General features: G+C 34.9%; 2 protein-coding genes across 3 annotated transcripts in view; both read left to right on the top strand.

The window, feature by feature from the left end:
- The window catches only part of LOC127879882 (uncharacterized), a 232349-nt gene that overhangs the window by 41447 nt on the left and 166991 nt on the right, over nt 1-23911 (top strand). The gene's annotated exons all lie outside the window — the stretch shown is intronic.
- LOC127879885 (uncharacterized) lies at nt 19989-23806 on the top strand. Its single transcript, XM_052426964.1, has 2 exons — nt 19989-20753; nt 22027-23806. The coding sequence occupies exons 1-2, from the start codon at nt 20685-20687 to the stop codon at nt 23527-23529; spliced, it is 1572 nt and encodes a 523-aa protein (XP_052282924.1). The 5' UTR covers nt 19989-20684; the 3' UTR covers nt 23530-23806.

Genomic DNA, 23911 nt, shown 5'->3' with positions numbered 1-23911 from the left:
ATTGCTACAAATTGAAATATTGTTTTTCACAAGTCTCATGCGGCAGCCATTTGTAAACATTTATCAATAGCTAAATGTATGGATGAATTTCATTAGTTGAATGTATCTTCTTCAGCCAATCAAATAGCGCAGTTTATTACTTACAGTCAATGAAGCGTGCACTTTAGCTGACGAAGGTTAGATCGTCTGTACACATGCCTGGGGGCTAATCACACAAATCGACAGCTGTTTATGGCTTAATTAGGGACATTTGACAGGAAATACACAAGTGGACTGAAACTGTAAGGGGCTCATTTTTATTAAAAATCGTGTCTAGCCAGCCAGCTGGGGGGGGGGGGGCTTTAGCCCCCTAGCCCCCCACCTAAATACGCCTCTGTAAAAGAATACTTAAATAAACAGACCGCCGACTACATGTTCTTTCTAAATAATGATATCTCCAATACATCATTAATGAATACCGGAACCAACAATAAGCATTCAATAAAGACCGTTGTTCAGCTGTCACGTAGAATAAACAAATATATTGCTTGCTGAACACGTCTATTTACCTGAGACGAATGTAAGCCGCTGTGCATTTTGACTTTTTTTGGTACGTACAAGAATCCGAAGTAAAACGAGGTGATATTACTTTATAAGTAGATCTGAAATATAAAACCGCATTAGGTACATTATATTTTAGTTGTCATTACTGCTCAGTTTTATTTTTTAATAAAAGAAAATCCATCGCATGAAATAAAGAATTTTATTTTATTTCGGGAGAACAGTTGTTTTAGGAGATGTCGTTTGAATAAAATACTCGACAAAAATAACAACGTAAATCGAACGACATGCAGATAAAGACCACAAAAGCTACGGTAGCATAGAGGTAACATTCTCTTTCATTAATTGCACTCCTCTTTTTTTTAAATTGCACTCCTCTTTTTTTCTATCTCGTGGACACGACTTACTATCTCGTGGCCACGAGTTAGCTATGTCGTGGCCTCGAGTTACTAAGTCAAGGCCACGAGATACAAAAAAGAGAAGTGCAATACTTAATAAAAGAGGAGTGCAGTAAATAAAAGAAGGGTGCATAAAACAAAAGAGGAGACAATTTTAGCTTTCTCGTGGCCACTAGTTAGTCAGCCAATCAAATTTTGCGTAACATGTGCAAATATTCTGTACGCATATATATAGCTGGCCAAAACGGACTTTTACTGTGATGATTACATACCTTTGTATAAAGATCACCATGAACGACCATATGGAACAATTTGATTGGATGACTAACTCGTGGCCACGAGTTAGCATATTCGGGATCTCGAGATAGCTAAAAATATTTCATCTTTTGTTGATCATTACTGCCCTTTGTATAAAGATCACCATGAACGACCATGTGAAACAATTTGATTGACTGACTAACTCGTGGCCACGAGTTAGCTCAGTCAGGATCTCGAGATAGCTAAAATTCTGTCTTTTTTTGTTTAATGCACACTTCCTTTATTTACTGCACCGCTCTTTTTTAATTGCACTCCTCTTTTATTTAGTTTTGCACTCCTCTTTTGTCTATCTCGTGGCCACGAGTTAGTAAGTCGTGGCATCGAGTAACGAAGTCGGGAACACGAAATAGAAAAAAGAGGAGTGCAATTTAAAAAAAAGGAGTGAATGTCCCCTCTATGCCACCGTAAAAAGCTCACCATGTGCATCTCCTGCATTGGTGAGCTGAACGTTTTATGAGTCGTTAATGTTTGATTTACATATTGTTAAACGAAGTATTCCAATATTTGAGTCAATGAATATATTACTGCATGACAAGATGAATTTAAGTGAAGAAAACACGTGTCAAAACAGTGACTTTGAAATTAATGGTCGTAACACTCGTATGGAAATAAGCGTTCGTATCTTTTCATAAGTTGTACATTTCGTAACACTGTACATGACAGTGTTATTTGTAGCATAGTATAGCATAGATTGGGGAGGGGGTACAGGTAAGTAGCTTTGTACTCTTTACTAATCATAAGGATGGTTCTATATCGTAGCTATCGATTAATGCGTTTCCGTTTTTTTATTGGCAAATATGTCCCATTTGGGCAAAACAATCACCATGGTTAACATATTACATTGCAAACATCCGTGTTTAATAGAAAATCTCTGCAAATATTCGACTGTTTGTGGAGTATCGTATATCGACTTGAATCAAGATTGTCAAGTAATCAATATTAAACATCGTATATTCCTTGAAAATAACAGCTTTTCGTTTAAGGTAGCTCGCAAAACCCATAAGTTTTTAAGTCGTTTGAAGAAATGTCAACGTCTTGATTTATTCCAAAATAAACACACAACTTTAAGACTTCAACAAAAAAAAACGGCGCGGAAATCTTTTAGATAAAACATGCGGATTAAGGGTATCTCTGTTATTCAAATCAAGGAAATATAGCGGAAATCATGACATATTTTGACGACGGTTTATCGAGATTATTGTTATCTCTAGCTCTTATTACGAAATGAATCTGTTTTATCTTTGGGAACATTGACCTGCCAACCAAACGGTGTTTTTCAACGTTGTGTTAGCGTCTTGGCAAGATGGTGTTCGATACTTATTTATTACCTAACGAACCGTTAGTTAAAACTAACAGTGACCGCAACTTGAAAACACGCAAAGCAAACATGCAAGGCACCAAATTACTACAGACCACAACATTCTTGAGGCCACAAAATGAATATATAATATTGTATAAACATACACGCTTATAGTATTCATCATATTTACAACGAACTTACAAAATCATAAAAAATATAAAGGCCCTCACGGAAACATTGAACATATTTATTAAACAATGTTAAATTAACGCAATGTTAATACAGTATCAATCTGTTATCATCGATGTGTTATGATAACAATTAATTAAGAATTATATCGAAAGAATCTATTCTGTATGCCATCTCTGTGTAGGTAAAGTTCATAAGCTAGGTTGTAAGTACTAACTGTACCCCTTCGTCAAACATTCAGTTTATCTCTCTGTATGTGATTGTGTTTATTTTACTTATGACTTTTTCAGTAGAATACCTTTGTTAATTTCATTGGCAGATGAGTGACGTATTGGGCGTTTTCCAGTTATGACTGCGGAACTTCCAGTACTTCCATCTGTTGTTTATTACGCCTCGTGTATGGTGTTTATTTTTGCATGACTCTTCTGCGATATACACTTGATAGAGTATAAGCTCTAAAACACTTAAAGCTTTGCTATTTTTCTGTCACTTTTTGCAATCTGGAAGACACAATTAAAACAAATGACGATTTTGTTTCTTTATTCAATTTTCACTGATTTTTCCTATTTTTTATCGTCATAGAACTATGATGTGACAATGTAACCATTTACATCCGCTAAGTGGCTTTTACTCCCGTCTCCTAAAATACTCACTTCTTTACGCAATTCAATCATCAAATGTTCTAGCAGCTAGTCACTATCACCATGTTCTCCAGCTAAACTATCTTCCTTATTCTGTATCATAGATTCGATGTATGTTTCTATTTTAGCATATTTTTTTTAAATCTGGCAAGTGTATTATACCAAGGGGCTGGCAATTCTATAATGTCTTACATAGTTTTGCATCTATAATATTATGTTTTCTGTCGAAACTTTCTCCTAGAAGACAAATTGCTCTAAAATAATACCAGTAAGCATTTTAAATACAAACAGGTCTATTGTATTTGTGCATGAACCCTCTTGTTGGGAGTTAATTCGAGCATTTATCTTACTCGATACTTCATCAAAATTCTCCGCCGAACCCGTTATCGTTTCGCTTGGAGACTGTATACATACTATGTCAACCTGCATGTTCTCAAGAAAATAGACAATAAGTGAACTTGTCTCCTCTTTAAATTTGTTTATTGTGTCTTAGTAAAATTCTACAACTTCTCTCAGTGTTTTGTGTTTAGCGATGTGTGTTGTTTTAATTTTGTTGTTCGCTCATAGCACCAATCTCTAAACGATAGTGTTTTAGGTGTACTGAAAGCACGCGAAGTTTGGTTTGATCCTTACGTGTTGCTCACAAACCGTTGACAAAAACATAATGATGTCAACGTAAAAAAGCTAAGGCGCCGTAATTGGCAAAAATCATTATTTGGGATGTAAGAATTACGTTGATTGTTTTGGCGCTTTATGTTAACTGATTAATTGGGATCAAATACTATATTGCATGTTTGTTTAGTTAATGACGATTTACAACAGTTAGGTGACTTCTTATTTACTGGTGTTGATGTAAGTATCAATAAAAAGCAATGGTATAGGATATTTGTTGTTTAAGGGTTAACAAAATAATTAATAGCATGCGATACAAATGGTAGATGTCGGACACTTTTTGAGAAATTACATGCAGATTTTTAACAACAATTACATGATACTAGTATAACGAATGTGTAACATTATTGTAATTTCAAAGAAAAAAAGATTTCGTCGAAAGTTATTTTTCTGCTGATGTTGCTGTGCACAAAGAAGTTTAATTTATCTTGAAATTAGTCCAATCTTCCAACTATTGTCATATATACTACTATATCTTTTCAAACAAGTTGACCAATGTATATTGTGTGAGTCTTGGAGAAAATAACCAACCATGGAACTCTGCACGAACTAAATTGTAATGATGTGTTGAGAGTCGCAGTGCCATAATGCCCTCGAAGTAAAAACTGGATTTAGGCAGGGACACGTCCTCTCACCTGTTTTGTTCCTGCTGACCATAGGCTGGGTCATGATGACCTCGACGGACTAGAAGCGAAACAGAATCCAGTGGACATTTTGGAGGCCATTGGACGACCTTAACTTTGCTTACCGTCTGGTGCTTCTAACAATAAACAACATATTCAGAAAAAGACAAAAACAGATGGACAATTAAGCTAGACTGGACATCACCATCAACAGCAGGAAAAGCAAGGTGTTCAGGACCAACGCATTTTCGTGATTTATTGTGTTCTATTTTATGCGATTAGCCACCGTTTATTGTTAAAACATATACATAAGGAGATTTCTAGCCGTTTGGCAGTTACCTATCAAGTGACCATTGAAAAGACTTAAAATCACTTCAGCAGGTCTGTGTAAACACGTCAAACTTATCATTAAGTTTTTTGTTTACAAAATTTGACAATTAAATGTATCCCGCAGACAGAAGGACGTATTAGGAAATCATCCAGTCGTTAATCTATCGGTCTTTTAAGTTTGATAATGTGTTTGTTTGGAATAAGCGTATAATGGAATGGTTTCAATACGTGAAAAATAAAAACTTTAGCCCTAAAAACCACGGATTACTTTTTAGAAATATAGTAAACATTAATGCAATCCATTGTGACGATCTTTGTAGAACAACATTTGAGATTTATATTGTCCTTACAAGTAAGACCTGCAACCAGCTAAAAAATAATTTACATCTGATATGTTGATTAATTGTTATGAAACAGGGACATATTCCTTGTTAATTCATGTCATTAAACCCGAAAATGTTAAACGTTTGTAAGGCATACAAAAATGAATATCATACTTTTTATCCATGGAAAACAAGTGTCAGCTGGAGTTTGACGAAATTTTTCATTGATGGCTCTTGTATCGTAGAATGTGCAGGATCAATATAAAGGTATCAAATGTATATGCAGAAGGACAATCATGAACTCTTGATTACTTGTGATTATTAAGCAGTACACAAAACAAAGAACGAAAATATATTTTTTGCAGCAATAAATCAAACTTGTTTTTAGCATCCAACATAGAAGAAGATTAACCCGACTCTATTAAGTATCGTTCAGATAATTTAAACGAGGTACAAGGACTGCACGAAGAATGCTTGTGGCGATATTTTCATTAGTTAAAAACAATTTCTGATAGATGCGCTGACTATCGCCAATGAAGTGTCACTTAATGTACAGATCGAATTTACTTCTCCCGGCGATGTTCTTAAAATTCGTATTTACTTATTCAATAATGAATTGTCTAAGTAAACACATTTCCAACAACGGGATGCCTAATATCTCGTCGACTTGTTCATTTGACGCACATTCAATTGATTGAGAGTCAATATTTATTATCGTTTAAGTTGTCAAACACGCAAAAGAAAATAATCGTTTAGAAAGAATCGGAACGAATAGAACAATCTAATAGAACATGTCTAGAAACACTCAAACTATTTGTGAAGTACTTTGTGCATTTATTACCATTCATTTTCTTTGATAAAAAATGAATTCAAGACAATATCCATACATCAACTTGAATATAGGTTTTAAGTCGTTTGAATAAAAAACCGTCTTGATTTATTCTAAAATATACACAACACTTCAAGACTTCGACGAAAACTACGCGGAAACCTTTCAGATAAAGCTTGAGGATTAAGGGTATATGTGTTGTGCAAATAAATTGCCATATGGCGTAAAACCATAACATATTTTGATGACAGTGTATTGAAGTTATTGTCATCTCCAGCTCTTGGTATGAAATTAATCTGTGTAACCTTTGCGAACAGCGACCTGCCAAACAAACGGTGTATCTCAGCGATAATATCTAAGTGCACTGTCGATACGTTGCTCTATACTTATTTATTACTGACAAACCTTGATCACAGGCATAACAGTAACCGCTACAGCATAACATGCAAAGCGCGTGAGGAGACTTAACGTGACGTCGCGTCATAATCACACCAATGAATAAACATTATGATATAAACATACACGCTTAAAATTTTCAGGATTATAATCAACGGAATTACGTTTAATTAAAATCTTTAACAATGATGTTATTCATTATATCGTTATATTTTCGAAAGCCCCTGTTATGACCAACCAATAATGTTTGACTATCCCATACTATCTCAGAACTTCACTTATGTTCCGATGGGGTACCTCATCACATTAGCGTCATTCTATTCCTATCTGACGTGATCCCTACATGTGATCTGATCGCGTCCATGGCAGATAGTGCGTTTTCATCGCCTCATGCAGCGATAACCAAACCTATAAGCCACATTCTATTGGCAAAACAAGGGATTTATTGTGATTTACTTTATGCGACCAGCTCCTGGATATTGCTGATAAGTAAACAGGACAAAGAATCTTCAAGCGTTTAAACAGTTACCTACCAAGTGGCTGTAGAAAGGAATTTAAACAACTTGAACAAGTCTGAGTAAACATCTCAAACTTTAAATACCGTGTATCATTTTGACAAGTTAATGTATTCCGCATTCAGAAAGACATGTGGGTTTTTTTTAAGTTTAATTTGTGTTCCCTTCGATCACTTTATTTATACTTGACATGTGTTCGTTTAGGGTGAACATCAACTGGGTGCATGTAAATCCGCAAAGAAAAGCAACTTTAGCTTAAACAAAAAGAAACTTGTTCAAAGATTTTTTTTAAATAAGTCATTACAATGTACTTACCAAACTTAAATAATCACAATTATTATTGATAACTGTAGATAAAGCTATTTAAATGTGTGTATTCATACCTCTCATGAAAATAATTTAAGTTTGTATTTTTAGGATGTGGGATATGAATGCAGCCTAACCGCGTTCCGCCTCTATTGAGTATTTGCTCACGATGAAGCCATGGTTTCTCTGAACGGCAAACTACATGATTCATGACTCAAAAGGAAGAAAACCTCATTTCAGTTTAAAGACTGCCATTTATAAATGGATTTTGAAATTATTTACCAAAAATTACCACCAACAAAAAAGAAAGAATGTATCGCATGTAACACCTGTTTCCCTTCATCAAGTTCGAGGTCAACCATTAACGTCAAATGTTAAATGTGTCCATCACGCTTGAAACTTCCTGTCCAAGCCATTACATTGCCATATACGAATTTGTTATCGATTGAAACACGTGTCTCCCTACTTCAAATGCCAAGGTCTCACTTACGGATAAAAGGTCAATTTTTGCCATAAAACGGCATGAACGATTCTGTCTCATTATGAAATGTGACAGATATTATTCATGTTATTGGGGTTTGAAATAAATCACAAATGATAAACCACATTCCCCTTCACAAAGCAACATATAGCAGTCGCACTATCTGTCTGAAGTCCATATGTTTGTCTGTGTGTACGCATGGTCTAAGCAAAATTTCCTTTCTCAGACATAACTTTTCAATGATTTTTTTTTTAATAACTTTGCACAAACGCCCACAATCATCCGACGACTGATCGCGTACAACACCCTTCTCCCTTCCTTGAATAAAAAAAGCAGACGTAGATTCAAAAGGTAAAATTTTGTAATAAAACAGCTTAAATTTGACGGAAGCGGAGTATTGAACAGAATGGACTCTTGTCTTGCTTGTAAATTCATAACACATTTTTTGTAGCAGATCTATATGTATTTGTCTGTGATATAGATTGGAATAAAGTATATTCAATTGTCAAGCAGATGCTTCTTTTCATTAGTTGTCAAATATTCGTATTTAGTGCAATAGTGGCCAGCATTTTACCGCAGTCCGCATAAACGTCTCCAATTTTTTTAATAAACGCAAGATCAGAAATAAATTCAAGGCAGAAATCTTTCATATTAAACTTGGGGATTAAGAGGACCCCTTTTATTCAAATCAGTGTTAATATGGTTGAAAACAATGGCAGACTATAATAAAGGTGGATCGAAGTTGTCGGCATCTCTAGCTCTTGGTATGAAATTAATATGTTTAATCTTGCGGCTAAAGACCTGACAAACGAACGATGCTTGTTTGACTTAGCTTACCCGCAACGCCAGAAGATTAGATCAGATACAAAAACAGTCACTCCTTTGAGCTATATTCTGAAATTGAAAATAATCGATTATGACTTTGTATGAAAGAATTACGTTAATGACATTGATGTTTGGTTGACAAGCGTTTATTGAGATAAAATGCGGTATTGCATGTTCGTGAAGTAATTGAACTTGTTGCCCAGTGAACTGCGTTCTTTTTTATTGAAACGTTGTTGCATGCAAAAAAACATCACAATAGCTGTATAATATCACGAAAATGTAGAAATATAATATGATGAAAGAGAAAAAGATATATGTCGTACGTTTCATAAATATTATGCCACTGATGTTGATTTACCCAATAAATGGATTTGAACGGGTCGATTTTATTTCATTTCATTTCATTTACCATCACATGCTGACTATATCAAAACCTGACATCAAAATGCCACGAGGGTCGAGCGTCACATTTATGGTATACCATTCATAATTGAAGTCACTCCTTACAGGAGAGTTGAGCGCAGTCCATGTTAGATCGTACGTTTTCATCCGTCATGCAGCGATAAGCTAATCAATAAGTCACATTCTATTGGCATAAATGGGATTTTATGTTATTTATTGTGTACGACTAGCAACCATTTATTGCTGATACGTACACAGGGCAAAGACTAATCAAGCCTCGGGTCTGTTACCTACCAAGTTGTCATTAAAATGAAATTAAGCACTTGAACAAGTATGTGTAAACAATCCAAACCTATCAATAAGTATTTTAAAAAGTAAATGTAATCGCAGAAAAAGACATGTGTTTTTGTTGTTGTTTTGGAATACATGTAGGTGTATTATGGAACTGTTTTAGTGCACTAAAAGGAACAACTTTAGCCCAAACAAGCATCACTGACTTTTTAGAAAGATGACAAACATTAATGCAATTCACTGTGAAGCGAAAACATTCCAAATTAAATTCGTCTCTTACTAGTAAAATTTTCAATAAGCAGCAAACAATTTTTATCCGCTATTTTGATTATTTTTTAATTTAAAAAGATGGACATATTCTTTCTACATATCATTTAATCCAAAAATGTTATGCCTATGCTTATGACGTTGTACGCATTTTTGTCATAGATGAGTGGTGTGTCTTAGTTTGTACAGGAGAACAAGTGTATCAACAGAGGGAATATAATCACTCATGGTTACCGATTATTAGGCAATATGTTTAGGCAATCCAAACGAGGTACATAAACTGCATGGAGGTTGTTCGTGTCGATATTTTCATAAGTTAACAACAATTAATTGTTGTTTTTAAAATGCACTGTCTATCGCTAACGAGATATATCGTTTTGTCAGAAATCAAATTAACTTTGCTATTACAAAAAAGTTGTGGGCGTGTTTAATGCATGATCAGCTAGAAGAGATATAAACCTTCTACCGACGATATACTCAAAATTCGTATTTACTTGTTAAATAATGGATGGTCTAAGTAAACACATTTTCAACTACGGGATGCCTTATTTCTCGTCTGATAGTTCATTTGACGCAAGTTCAAATGTTTGCTTTAGAGTCAAAATATGTAAGCAATATAGGTTGTCGACACTTGACAAAATAATCATTTAAACGGAATCCTGAAATTAAAAATAATTTCTGAATAATTATATATCCACTTTATTATTAACGAATACCGCACTGGAACCAACTAAAAGCATGCAATCGTAGCCGTTGTTGAACCATGTAGGCTAAGAATACTAGTATATTGAGTGTTGTTTCCGCGTTTGGATTTTAGTCTAAAGTTTTGTCTAAAGTTTTGTCCAAACCGGTTGGATGTCGTATGCTTTGTTGAATTATGTTTGATTATTGTCATGTTCTTTGACTAGGCCAGAATATTAGAAACCATTGTGTCAATCTTCATATCATTTAACCAGTATTCATTGAGAATGCACATAAAATAGTGTAAATATAATTGGACGTTTATTAACAATTTCAATTGTTTTTTGTACAAGTCTTTTTACCAGAGACGAATGCAGGGCGCTGTCACAGTGCATTTTTCTTTGTCCAATAATTTGAAGTAAAACGCTGTGACTTCATGAGTAAAACTGAAATACCAACCCACATTTGGTAATGTATGTCTTGATTGATAAGTCACTACTGGTCAGTTTTTGTTGTTTAAGAGAAGATCTTTAGCTTGAAATAAAACATTTTATTCTGTGTAGAAACAACAGTTTTCCTAAATCAGAGGGTGTAACTACGTGACTTTCTTAAAACAGAAAATACCATAATTGAGCGTAAAGGGTCGTCTCTGGTTAGCCGATCTGATTACACAGGCTAATGTTATATACATAAAGGCAATTACGTATCATTAACATCTTAAATAAATATTAATAACATTATACATGTTCAAATGCCCCTTAAATGACCAACCAATCATGTTCATCTTCCCCATCCCTGCAATCTCAGACCTTGCCACTTGCGTTCGAATAGGGTCGCGCATCACATTTGCGTCACACCAATCATATACATGTATAACGTGATTCCCTACAGGACATCTGAACGCGTCCATGACAGAATGTACTTTTTATCGCGTCATTCAGCGATACTCAAACCTGTAAGCCACCTTCTATTGGCATAACAAGGTATGTCCGTGATTTATTGTGATTTACTTTATGAGACCAGCTCCTGGATATTGCTGATAAGTAAACAGGACAAATAATCTTCAGGCGTTTAAACAGTTACCTACCAAGTGGCCGTAGAAAAGAATTTAAAGCACTTAAACAAGTCTGAGTAAACACTCCAAACTTAAAAATCCATGAAGCATTTTGACAAGTTAATGTTTTCCGCATGCAGAAAAAACGTTTGATTTGAGGAGTCGGTAAATAATTGTTCTCTTCGATCAGTACATGAATAGTTGACATACGTTTGTTTGAAATAAACGAAAACTAGTCGCGTTTAAATGCGCGAAAAAAAACTTAAGTTATAAAACCATCGTCAAATTTTAAGAAACATTTTAAGAGTTGTTCATATTTACATTAATGTCAATAGAGGCTTTTACTAACAAAACTGTAATAATGGGAGTAGTTTTAAATAGTCATAATAACAAGGAAGCAGGTAAAACAAAATTACACGGTTACTGCACTTGAAAATTGAACCCTGGACCCCAGGAAACAAAAGACATCACCATACCAATGTGCCACGGAGGCTTTAGAATTCGGACGATAGATTAACCCTGATACAAGCATTGGTAAAACACGTAATTTGCTAAAAAAAAATATTTTCCGATTTTGGTGGCTAATAATGAATAAACAAACACATATTTAAAGCATTGTTCTCAGTCCGGAGTTTACTGTCCGTCCCTACATCTGCACGCCATTGCGCATGTGCAAAAATACTTTTCTCGTCAATAACTTTTCCACGTATAGATGGTTTTTGAAAATGCTTTGCACAAATGGCCTCCATGGTTGTGTTTGACATGAGCGAAGTTTTGAAAAAAAGGAATGTTGGGGCATATCTTGTTTGTCAATTCATAACACAGTTTTGTTAAGCAGATGGTTATATTCGTTGATTGTTAAATATTCGTACTTAACGTAATTTAGCCAACAAAGATTCCTGATTAAGATAAATGTTGCAAACTGGACATTTGTTGCTCTACAAAAACGCATTTATTGGTTTGTTTTGTTTTTTGTCAAAACTGGCTGATCGTGTGTGTATTGTTTTGACATTTAGCCGCATTGATTTACTATGATGATAGATATTTAAAATAGCATCTAGATTTCGGCTTGAATTTCGTTTTCAAACAGCGAATCTACAAACATCATATGAACCGTCTTAAGTACGACTGTACAGATAACATTAGTCCGCATTACCAGTTAGTATGCTGGCGTTTGTCGTTTTAAGACATGTAAACGTCTCCCAGAATTGGAAAATAAACACCAGACTACAAAAACAACGCGACGCGGAAATCTTTCAAATAAAACTTTAGCATTTAGAGGATCCCCGTTATTCAAATAAGTGTCAATATGGTTGAAAACCACGACAGATTGTAATGGAGGTAGATCGAAGTTGTTGTCATCTCCTCTAGTTATCGGTATGAAATTAATCTGTTTAATCTATCCGTCTATCGACCTGACACACGAATGGTGCTTGTTTGACTTTACCGAGCTTACCCGCAATTCCAGAAGATAACATCAGAGTCTAGATCATTCCCTCCTTCGACTTGTATTCTGAAATTGAAAATAATCGATTATTACTTGAGATGGGAGAATAACATTGATAACATGGATGTTTGGTTCAAAGCGTTTATTGAGATCGAATGTGGTATTGCATGTTTGTTGAGTAATTAAATAGTTTTTTCCCAGTGCACTTCGTTCATTTTTACTGAAACTGATAGAAAATTAATATATTATCACATCAATCTGTTTATTCAATAAAAACAAAAATAGCACGTAACACAAGTGAATGATTTCGGATGCTCTGTATGAACTGTATTACATTCAAAAAATATCCCAATAGATGTATGATTTTTGTCGAACGTTTGATAATACTATGCTGCCGCTGGTGATTAACAGAAGGAATTATTTATTTCTTCTCATTTGATGGATTCGACTTTCTATTTTATTTCAGCTTTAGTGCGTTTGTTCAATTTTTGTATCTTTAAGTATCCCACGCATTGTTTGGTCCCAGATTTGCGTTTTGTACTGTATTTAAACAGAGACGTAGACATCTACGTCTCTGATTTAAACTAAGCTACACTTAAGTAAATGTGTGTGTCGATGTTTAAAGTAGTTCGGACATATGCTGATTGATTGAAATGCACTGCCTTACGGCAAATATTATGGTCTATTATGGTCTATTGTCATAAATTGAATTTACTTAGCTATTAAAACTTTATCAGCATGTTAAAAGCAAGACAAGTTTGAAGCTATAGAAAAGTTTAACCGGTGATAGTACTTGTTTAATATTATTTACTTGTTAAATAATGGATTGTCAAAGTAAACACATTTCAACTCGAGATGCCCAAATACCCGTCGCTCTGTTCATTTTACGCAAGTTTAATTGAATGCTAGCAGTCGATTTGTACGATTAAGATTGTCAAACACTCAAGGGAACAAATAACACGTAAAGAATCATTGCTTAAAAATACAGGCGCCTACATTTTTCTGAATGCTGAATAAACTATATTTTCGCGTAATAGCATGGGATAATGCACGCCTTAGAAAATATCCGACTTGTTTGTTGTTGTTTTTAACTAACTATTATTACGGCATATTTATCATTACTCAAATTTAACAATTAATAAATTTTATAACAACAACAACAACAACAACATTTATTTCAGCAAATAAAGCTTATACAAGCTCTTAGCCTACACATGTACATTTTATATATACAAGTAATACAAGTCATGGCAGATGTTGATTAAGTGTTAAATTGAACACATGGTGTTAGTGGAAAAAAAAAAATTATATATTCGTTTGAAAAAAAATATATTCGACATTGACAACAATGTAATGTTAAGAAGTACAGTATTCATTCACTGAAAATTAAGTAAGAATCCAGCAACAAGTTATAGAAATAATTAAAAATCAAATTATTTCAATACGAGGATTATGGTTATAGTTATTTATAAAAAATAACAATTTCTGAAAGTTGATTTAATATCATAAATTATTAATAGCTTAGCCATTAAAAAAAAAATTAATTCAAAATGAAACAACAAGTTGAGCGGAAACCAATCAGCATTGTTTATAATGATATTCAAACTTATAAGGAATGAGAAATTGAATTTGAGTTAAGGTATGTTGCGCGTGAAATAAAAGATGGAATAATGCTAAAGGGTTGTTACGTTCTAAAAGACTAATTACGTATGTAGTAGGCGTCGTAAATTTGAAGCTTCGTTTATAAACTTTGCTAGATTAATAAGCATAGTTTAATTTTCACTGGACATCAGACTTTGAAACTTTGAAATTGTTGGCCATCTGCAGTACTGTGACTTGAAAAGATTTCTTCTTAGGTGCGTATATGTGGGGCAAACTAGTAAGAAATGATACTCAGTTTCTACAGTATTCATATTACATAATTTGCACTTACGGTTTTCTTTTTCAATATTATTGTATCGCCCCCTTTCTATTTCTAGGTTATGCGATGATAAACGGAATCTGCTTAGGGCAATTTTATATTTTGGTTCATTAATTTTGTCTAAATAACTTTCTAACGATAAACTATGTTTGAATAAACAGTACGTAGAGAGACGGGTAGAGCTGTTAATATCGGCGTGCCATGTTTGAGTATAAGTGTCTAATATTCGTTGTTTGCATTGTATAAATTGAGATTCGGTTATGTTTTGGTTTATCCATAATTCGGACATGCCGATGCTGTCGAGAATGGATTTAACATGGTATGCCCAGTTTTGATTGTTGTATGTATGTCCATTGTCCGTATCTTGTTTTAGCATATTGTATGTAATTTTGATCAAGCTACTCTCATTTGATGATAGTAGTTTAAACCAGTATTTAATAATGTTTATTTTTCGTATTTCATTAAAGGGTATTCTTCCTAATTCTCCATACAACGCGCTAAGGTTGGTTGATTTATTTACACACAGTAATTTCCTTAAAAATTTCGTGTGTACGGCTTCAATATCTTTCGCCTGTGTAGTACCCCATATTTCAGACGAGTAATTCAAAATTGATGCTACTAAGATATCAAAGAGTTTGAGTTTGCTTTTTTGTGCTAAATTCATACATGTTGACCACTGAGAAAAGTCGGTGCATTGATTTTGACGCATGGTCTGCTATGCATTTTTGCGTTCTGTTAAAGTTACCGTTTTTAAATAAGTATACCCCCAGATATTTAAAGGAAGTAACGACTTCTAGTTTTTCACCATACAGAAAGATATCGATCTTTGTGTAATGTGTTCCTTTTTCGAAGATAAGCACTTTTGTTTTAGCTGTATTTTTTTTAATTTCGATGCATTACAGTATGCTTCTATGTCTGTTAGCATGTGTTGTAGTGAGTTTGGTGACGTTGCGAATAAAATTTGGTCATCAGCATTTAAAATAAGAAATAATTTCAACTCGTCTATAGTGAATAAACCATCCAAATCTGTATTTATGTTCTCCAACATGTCATTAACGAACATCATGAAGAGCAGTGATGAACTGGAATCACCTTGTTTCACTCCTTGGTGTATCGAGAATGGGTCGGACAAGTTATGATTGAATTTAATTACTGATTTTATAATACTATACATCGCTTTTAGAGCGTTTATCATTTTTGAACTCATATTTTCCGATATCAATTTTTGCCAAAGTAGTGTGTGATTGATTTTATCATAGCACTGTTGATAGTCGATAAAAATGGTGTATACTTTTTGACCTGAGTTTATTATTTTTGATATAATTGCGTTTAGTATAAACATACAATCTGATGTGCTTTTGCCCTTTTGATAACCAAACTGGCAGTTAATGATTTTTTGGTGTTTGTTTGTCCAGTTTGTTAAACGGTTGAGTAGCAATTGTGAGTATATTTTTGCTAGGATATTATTTAAGGTTATACCCCTATAGTTTTTTGTTTCATTTGATTTCCCGCCCTTATATATAGGGACGATGTATCCGAGGCCCCAGTCTTCCGGGTATTCGGCATGGTTGAAAAGTTTGTTGAATATTGCTAGGAGGTGTGGTCCTAATACACTAAACGAGGATTTAATTAGTTCTGAAGATATATTATCAAGCCCACAAGACTTGTTATTTTTTTGATGGAAGACGGCTGCCTTGAGTTCATGCAATGTGAATTCTTTATCTAAATCAATATCCGTAGATTCGGTGGTGGCAACATTTTCATTTATTTGTTCGGGTTGTTCGCCTAATAAGTTTTGAAAGTGCGTATACAAGTCTGCTACTGTTATACTGTCATCCTTGTTTGGTGCTTGTTTATAGCATTTTGCTAAGGATTTCCAGAAATGTTTTGGAATTGATTTTGCTATGTCTTCAAGTTTTTTTCCTTCTGATTTTTTGTATTTTGCTTTAGATTTCTTTCGTATTTTATTGTACTTTGTTCTCATATTTACAAAGTGTGTTTTGTTTTCATCTGTTTTTAATTTATTGAATATGTTTCGTGCGCGTTTGAATTCTTTTTTAGCTGTGTTGCAGTTATAATCAAACCATTTCTGCGAATCTGCTTTATTTCGAATTTTTTTGTCGTGGTTAATATTTACTTTTTTTCCAAAAATTGTTACTGCATTGTCATAAATATAGCTAGTTAAATGTTTTATTTCACAATTAATGTTTTCCTTGTTTTCATTTAACAAATTGATATTCTCTTCCAATGAGTCTTGAAATTGTTCAACAAAACTTGAGTTAAAAACAAGCCTAGTTTCCTCTGTGTATTCACCGGTTGTAATATGTCTAGTTTTGGTGTTACATTTTAAAGAAAAGTAAACACCTGCGTGATCAGAAAAGTTTTGCCAATTGAGTATTTGAAATTCGTTTATATTATCAACATAGTTTGCATTTATAATAAGATAATCCGTTATACTCAAGCCTCTATTTGAGACGAAAGTAAATTGATTGTCATGCTCTTTGTTGAGACGACCATTAACGATAATATGATTAGTAGCTCTGCATAGATTAATAAGCCTTTTACCGTAACAATCAATTACCTTGTCCGGATTGTTGCGTATTACTGGGAAATGTGTATTTATATTTTCTGTATCTAATTCTTCAAAACAGTCAAGGTACTTATCGTACTCTAGTATATCTGATAAGTTACCTGTTCGGGAATTGAGGTCACCCGTTATGCATGTTTTTCCGAGCTGCCCATATTTCTCAACCCCTTTCTCAATTTCATCAAAAAAATCGAAATCTTGGTCATATAAAACTTTCGAATTGACAGGTGGGATGTAAGTATGACACAGATACATATCCGACTCTACAGAAGACAAATTTTGTTTTAATTTTAGCCACACTATTCCATACTGATTAGTTTCTACAATGGATATATTATCTGATAACTCATTTTTATAATAAATTGAAAGTCCACCGCTAAAGCGACCTTTGTTTGTACCAGAACGTTTATTACCGTAAACATTAAAGTCAGTGTTTAGCGGTTGCTTTTTGTTTAGCCAAGTTTCAGAAAGTAATATTAGATCATATTTTTTAACGTATTCTTGAAAGTCAACATCATTTATTTTTCTGGCAAGTCCATTCACGTTCCACGCTATAACATTTAACTTCCCTTCCTTGTCCTAGTGTGTAACCTCCTTGAACTGACTGCTTCCATTTTCGCGTGATAAAAGTTTTGCACCGGCCCACTTCACTTGTTTACCGGCGCTCTTTTCACGGTTGAATAGAGTGTTCTTTTCCCGCCTCTGCTTTGGTTTGCTGAATTCCGATGCCCAGCCCGGTGGATTTGAGGTCATTTGTTTTGGTGATAGCCGTCGTCCGTACCAATTCTCGTTGTTGGTAGTAGTGGAATTTGGCCACTATCGGTCTGCATTTTCCGTTACTGGGTTTACCAAGTCTGTGAACTCTGTCTAATGTTATATTCTCCACTATTCGAAGCTTTTCTGAAATTATTGATTTCACAGTCCCCTCACAATTTTCATTTAACACTTCGGGGCAACCATAGAACAAAACATTTTCTCTCATGCTTCTTGCTTCTAGGTCGTTCGTTTTTTGCTCGTTTTCATCTGCTTGCAATTTAATGTTTTGTATCTTTTCTTCTAGTTCTTTATGATGTTTATTAATGTTTTTAATCTCTGTGTCGGTGGATTTGATTTTCTGCCTGGTGTCTTCCAATTCATTATTCATAAATTGAGAAGATGATTCAATTTCTTTCGTTCGAGCTTCGATGGATTTCACGTTTTGTTCCAGCCATTCTACTTTCATGTTTAACTTATTCAGAAACTTTTCAATTTCGTCCATTTTTGCCACGGATAGCTTTATGCTTTTAATGTCTTCTATTAAAGATTTTGCCCACTGAGGTGTTTGAGATTGGTTTTCTGTAGGTGTTTGTGGCGTAACCGGATATTGTGGTGTGCTTTGATAGCCAGGGTAAGTATAGTTCTGTGGCGTCATGAATTGCAGATGTGGGGGGTAATATTGCCCTCCATACGCAGCTTGTGTTGGTGGCCCGACACCAGTTAGCTGTGCAGTCAGCTGTGCAGTGGCTGATGCTTCCGGCGACTGGTTTGACATTATTACGCACTTTTCTGGTTGGTCGTTTGTATAATTAGAAGAGGCGTCGTCCTTGGTACGTTTCTGCCCCCCTTTCGTTTTTTTTACTCTGTTTTGACATATGATGTGACATATGACCAGTCTAATCTAATCTCATCTAATCCAAATCGACTGCGAGGTGTCAGTGACGATTGTATTTATTTAATTGGTGTTATTACCGGTTCGTGATATAGCTAGCTTGAATAAGTCCAATTATCGGATTAGGTCATCGGTGGTTAATACAGCTCACGAATTTTGCAAAAAAATGATGTCTTGATTGTGCTAAAATTGCAAAATGCACTATGTTTATCAGAAATATGTTTAAAAAGTACCTTTTAAATTTTATAAATATTATAATCTTTAATTCTAACGTTTTTAAATCGTTTTAATCGATAGACGAACCGATATTTTTTTATCAATTTTGTCACTCAATAGTGTAATTAGGCTTGCTTGAATATAAAGTGCTCATTCTTGCAAATATAATAGACCTTTTTGTCATTGACATTTTTTGAACTTTGAAAAAGTCTATCGAATAAAAGTACACATAGGTGACCACAAATCTTTATCGAAAAGTGTAACGACTTGCAAATTCGTGCGCAGTTTCAACAAAGTGAAGAATGCTCACGATTTTGCGTATTTCTTTATATAACAGAAAGATGATGCTGCCATTCGGTTGGATGACTGTGTCTGAGCTTCTGACTTTGAATCAGGATTTGTAGCAAATGTTGAACACTTGTAACAGTTCTGATATAGTCAGTAGACAACCATTCCTTGTTGAAAGCGAATATTATATTAGAATTGGAAAAGCAACAACACAAATAGCATTCGTGGAGCGTCTGTTCCAGCAGGTACAATATAACGGAATAATAATAATTATAATAAAATAATAATAATAATAATAATAATAATAATAATAATAATAATAATAATAATAATGCTAATAATAATGATAATGATAATAATAATAATAATAATAATAATAATAATTTTAATTTTAATTTAAGTAATGATTTAAATTTTAATATTTATCCAGACAGAGTCGCTTTAATGGTCCAATACCTGAGCGGATAGTGTACGTCATAGAAGACATATAAGCGAGGATAAACTGGCAAATATTATTGTAGCAGAAGTTGATAAAGGAAAACATTGACAAATCACTGATCATTTGCATAAATAATATAAGAGCGGAATTAAATAATCAAGTACCTTATGGATAAGAAAGGTACCGTCAATTTTAATTAGGAGTGTGGTTTGTTAAGATTTATTTCGTCGATCAATTGAAACTGTTCACCCTTTAGAACGAGTTGACTTTATTTTATTTCAAAACTAGATGGGAACAAATATTAATTAAAATAAAGGTAAATATTATTAGAAGTATTTATCAAGCAATGACCTTGTATTTTCGTGGCGGTCGAATCTGACATCTAGACCGGTTAGTGGAAAAGAAAGGAGAAATACTAGGATCAACTCTTTTAGTCGCTGGACTTCACGCGTGCTTTATCAATAAATCAGGGAATAACAAAATGAACATAGAGTGAATGTAACATTTGATTTACAGACACTAAACAGTGTTGCTGTCGGTGTTACTAATTGTGAAGAATAGCACGGTTTTCGTAAAGTCATAACCGCACACGCTCGACACACTGACATTGTTCTTTATGGTGGATATAAGCCTTTACTCTTTAACGTACGCATACGGGTAATGAGCACCTAGTGAAATCATATATCGAAGACGGCGACGCAAGTTTAGCTAAAACGAACTCTCGAACAGTGGTAAAGCGACTAGCCGGTAGTGGACAATGCTGCGAACTCGGACCGCACAGACGGACGACACGCTGTTTCGATGGGCAAGAACGGAAATGAAAAGGGTAAGGCTTTTTTATTCTTATATTAATAAATTATTTGTGTATCTTAACAAGTATTTAACTATTTCAAATTAAATAATCATCGATAAAAAATACGAGTCTGTATGATTTTGAAATTTGTTATTTTTTAATGTACACAAATCGTTAAAGATTCAGTCCAAAAATATTTTCAAAGTTAAGCTTGATACAAATCATTTAAAATCATCTTTAATACTGTTAAAAATATATATAAAATATTGTCCATTTTATCAAATATGTTTATTGTATACGTTTGTTTTATATGCATATTGGTGCATTGGTATACTTTCCTTTCGGACCGAACGTTTCGGAATACATTTAATAAATTATTTATAATCCGCGTCATGCGAAAATGGGTATTATGCCATAGGCGACCAGCGTAGCTCCAGACCACTTTGACCGCTAATGGGACAATAAAAGCTTGAGTGACTTTATAACGGACAGGGTCGCTCCTGACCGGACTGTGCGGATGTGCATGCGGGTTTGGATCTAGTCTGGCCGCATAATGCATAAGACCCATTTTGGCATGATGAGATTCAAATGTTGTTCTTACACAGGATTTTCATAAAAGAAACGTCCGCGGCATTTCATTGTGAGCACATTATGATTTAAATTTTACTGAACTATATTCTGTGGAATGCGAAGTTAAATTTATGCGTTATCGTTAGATTTTTGTTGTTGAATTAATGTTTTAGTAATTATACTGAATGTTAAAGCAATATTTGTATATTGCTTTTCAGAATGAGACTTGAAGTACCGGTAATACATGAATGATGTTTCTTTTTAAATTTCTATCTTTCAGATTTCATTCTCAAATTATTTGACCGATAAATGGACTACATTTATCCTATTTTACTGCATTCATTGAATCGTTCGTTACTAAATGTGAATCCATTCAAAAGTGCGCTGACGAGTTTCTCTTTTGACTGTCTTTCATTATAATTATTGGTAAACAGCCAGTCAATAGCCAGTAATTGCGCATCACTTTGTCTCTTACCGGACAGCGTGCTCGGAGCATTAAGTAATGAATATGCAATCAAAATGTTACATTTATACACAGATATGCGGAATAATAAAAATTGCGGCATTCACGGAACTTAAACAGTACGCATAAAACATATTCAATAACACCAATTGTTTTTGTTATTGATATAAACCATGGAATTGTACAAAAATGAAGTGGCATTTTACTTTAAAATTTAGCGTACAATAAAACTATAATTTATAATATTTTATAACACGTGGCTATTTCTTCCAGGAACTAGTGATGTCACAGTCCACATACGCTAAAATAGCCGGGATCCAGAGCGAAATAGGGCGCGTTGTGATCACGCGCGTTGCCGGAAGTGAGCTAGAGTACAAACGCACTTTGAACATGTACCGAAAAGATGCCGCATGTGCAGTAAACAACATCCGTCGTGAACAGATCAAGATGCGCATGAAGTTGGCTCGGTATGTTCGCAAACTAAAGCAGACGAGAATAGAGCATATAAAACTGATTCGAGATCAAAGGAAACACGACGAGGACAGAGCTCTTTTGGAGGCGCTTCATCTGAGACTGAAATTCGAAGCGGCGGCTAAAACACCGGAACCGGAAGACAAAGTCCCGACGATATTGTCCAATGATGATTTCAGTCGACCGGACGATCACGACATCGCGGAAGAGACGCTTAGCCAGCTTTCGGATACTCACATGGATTTTAAGGGTGGACCGATTTACCTGCAGACGACCGCTCACGGTTCAGTGGAAGATTTGATTAGGGAAGCAGACGACCAGCTCGAAGATGTTCACTTCAAAAAATCAAAACATGGCAACCAGAAAAACAGGAAACCAAGCGTAGTGTTCGCGCCAATATTGCCCATGATAAACGAAGACGAAAAAGAAGTAGACGAGATTCTTGAAGAAAGTGAAAAGCAAACGGTCTCACAGGGGGTTCCGGATCGTTTCGAACTTAAGGTTTGGGATGATTCGATGTCGGTTTCCTCCTACGGTGGTAGAATAAAGCGCAAAAATGACGTTTCATTTTCGGATATTATAAAACTGAAGTACAGTGGCGTGAAAAACCTGTTCGATCTCGTCCATAAGCTCGCGAGGAAGCACGGGATACAGGATGTGGTGGAGAAGGTTCCCGATCCTCGAGACAACATCGTGCATAGAGGCGCTACCAACGACTCGTTCCGCCTGCAGGCGGCAGTGTTATACCCAATGAAGTACGGGTATGGCGCGGAGGAAGACGCCGAGACGTCTGATCGCCGGATATCCGTCAGCAAGTCGCCGGCGGTGTCGAGCATTCAGGAGCAAGACAGGGCGAGTGAAAACGGAAAGGACGGCGTTGATTATGATCTGAAAGCGGCGCGTCTGAGAAGAACGTCCGTGGAAAGCAGACGGTCTTTATACCTGTCTGGTAAGCATTCGCTATCTGTGGACTCGGAAAACCCGGAGAGTTTGTCGGATACTTCGCGTACCGGAAGTCCTAGAAAGTTGAAATCAAGAGACTTAAGCATGCCGGAACTCGTTGACAAAATGTCGAGGATAAAGATTGAGCAAGCGGACCGCCTCTCCGGCAGTCGACGCCTCGAGAACGAAATGATCTCAAATTATAACTATTTGACCCCGTCATACAAACCGTCTTCCTCGAAGTCGTCTCGGTCACTTCCGGCGCTCAAAAGGGATTCTGAGAAAGAAAACGATCGAAACGTTTCCTGGACACAGGCATTCGGACTACTTCGGGCTATACACAGTCTTGAAGATATTTCGTAGACTGTAGACATTCGTGGTTACAACTCGAATGTGGTATTGGTGGTCATTTTTCCGGCCAACAAAACATTTTTTGTTTAAGAGCCGGTTTTTTTATGATGCATCTCACGTTAAGGGATATAATAAATACCTGTATTATTTAGGGTAAGAACGTTTTATATGTAAATTCTTTGTTTAACGAATTTCAACAATTATTTATCTAGTATTATTGTTATCAATTAAGAATAAGGCATGTTCTGTTTTAAAACTGATGCTATAAAAATATATTGAGTCTAGACTATTTTTGTTTCAACTTACATATTCTCCCGCTATAATCATCATCATAAACAACACTAAAAAGAACAACAACAAGACCCACAAAACATAATATTTTAATTAAACGCCT

Source organism: Dreissena polymorpha, chromosome 4, assembly GCF_020536995.1.
Source record: "Dreissena polymorpha isolate Duluth1 chromosome 4, UMN_Dpol_1.0, whole genome shotgun sequence".
Taxonomy (NCBI): Eukaryota; Metazoa; Mollusca; class Bivalvia; order Myida; family Dreissenidae; genus Dreissena; species Dreissena polymorpha.
Note: the sequence above shows the minus strand (reverse complement) of the source record. Positions and strands in the feature narration are given on the sequence as shown.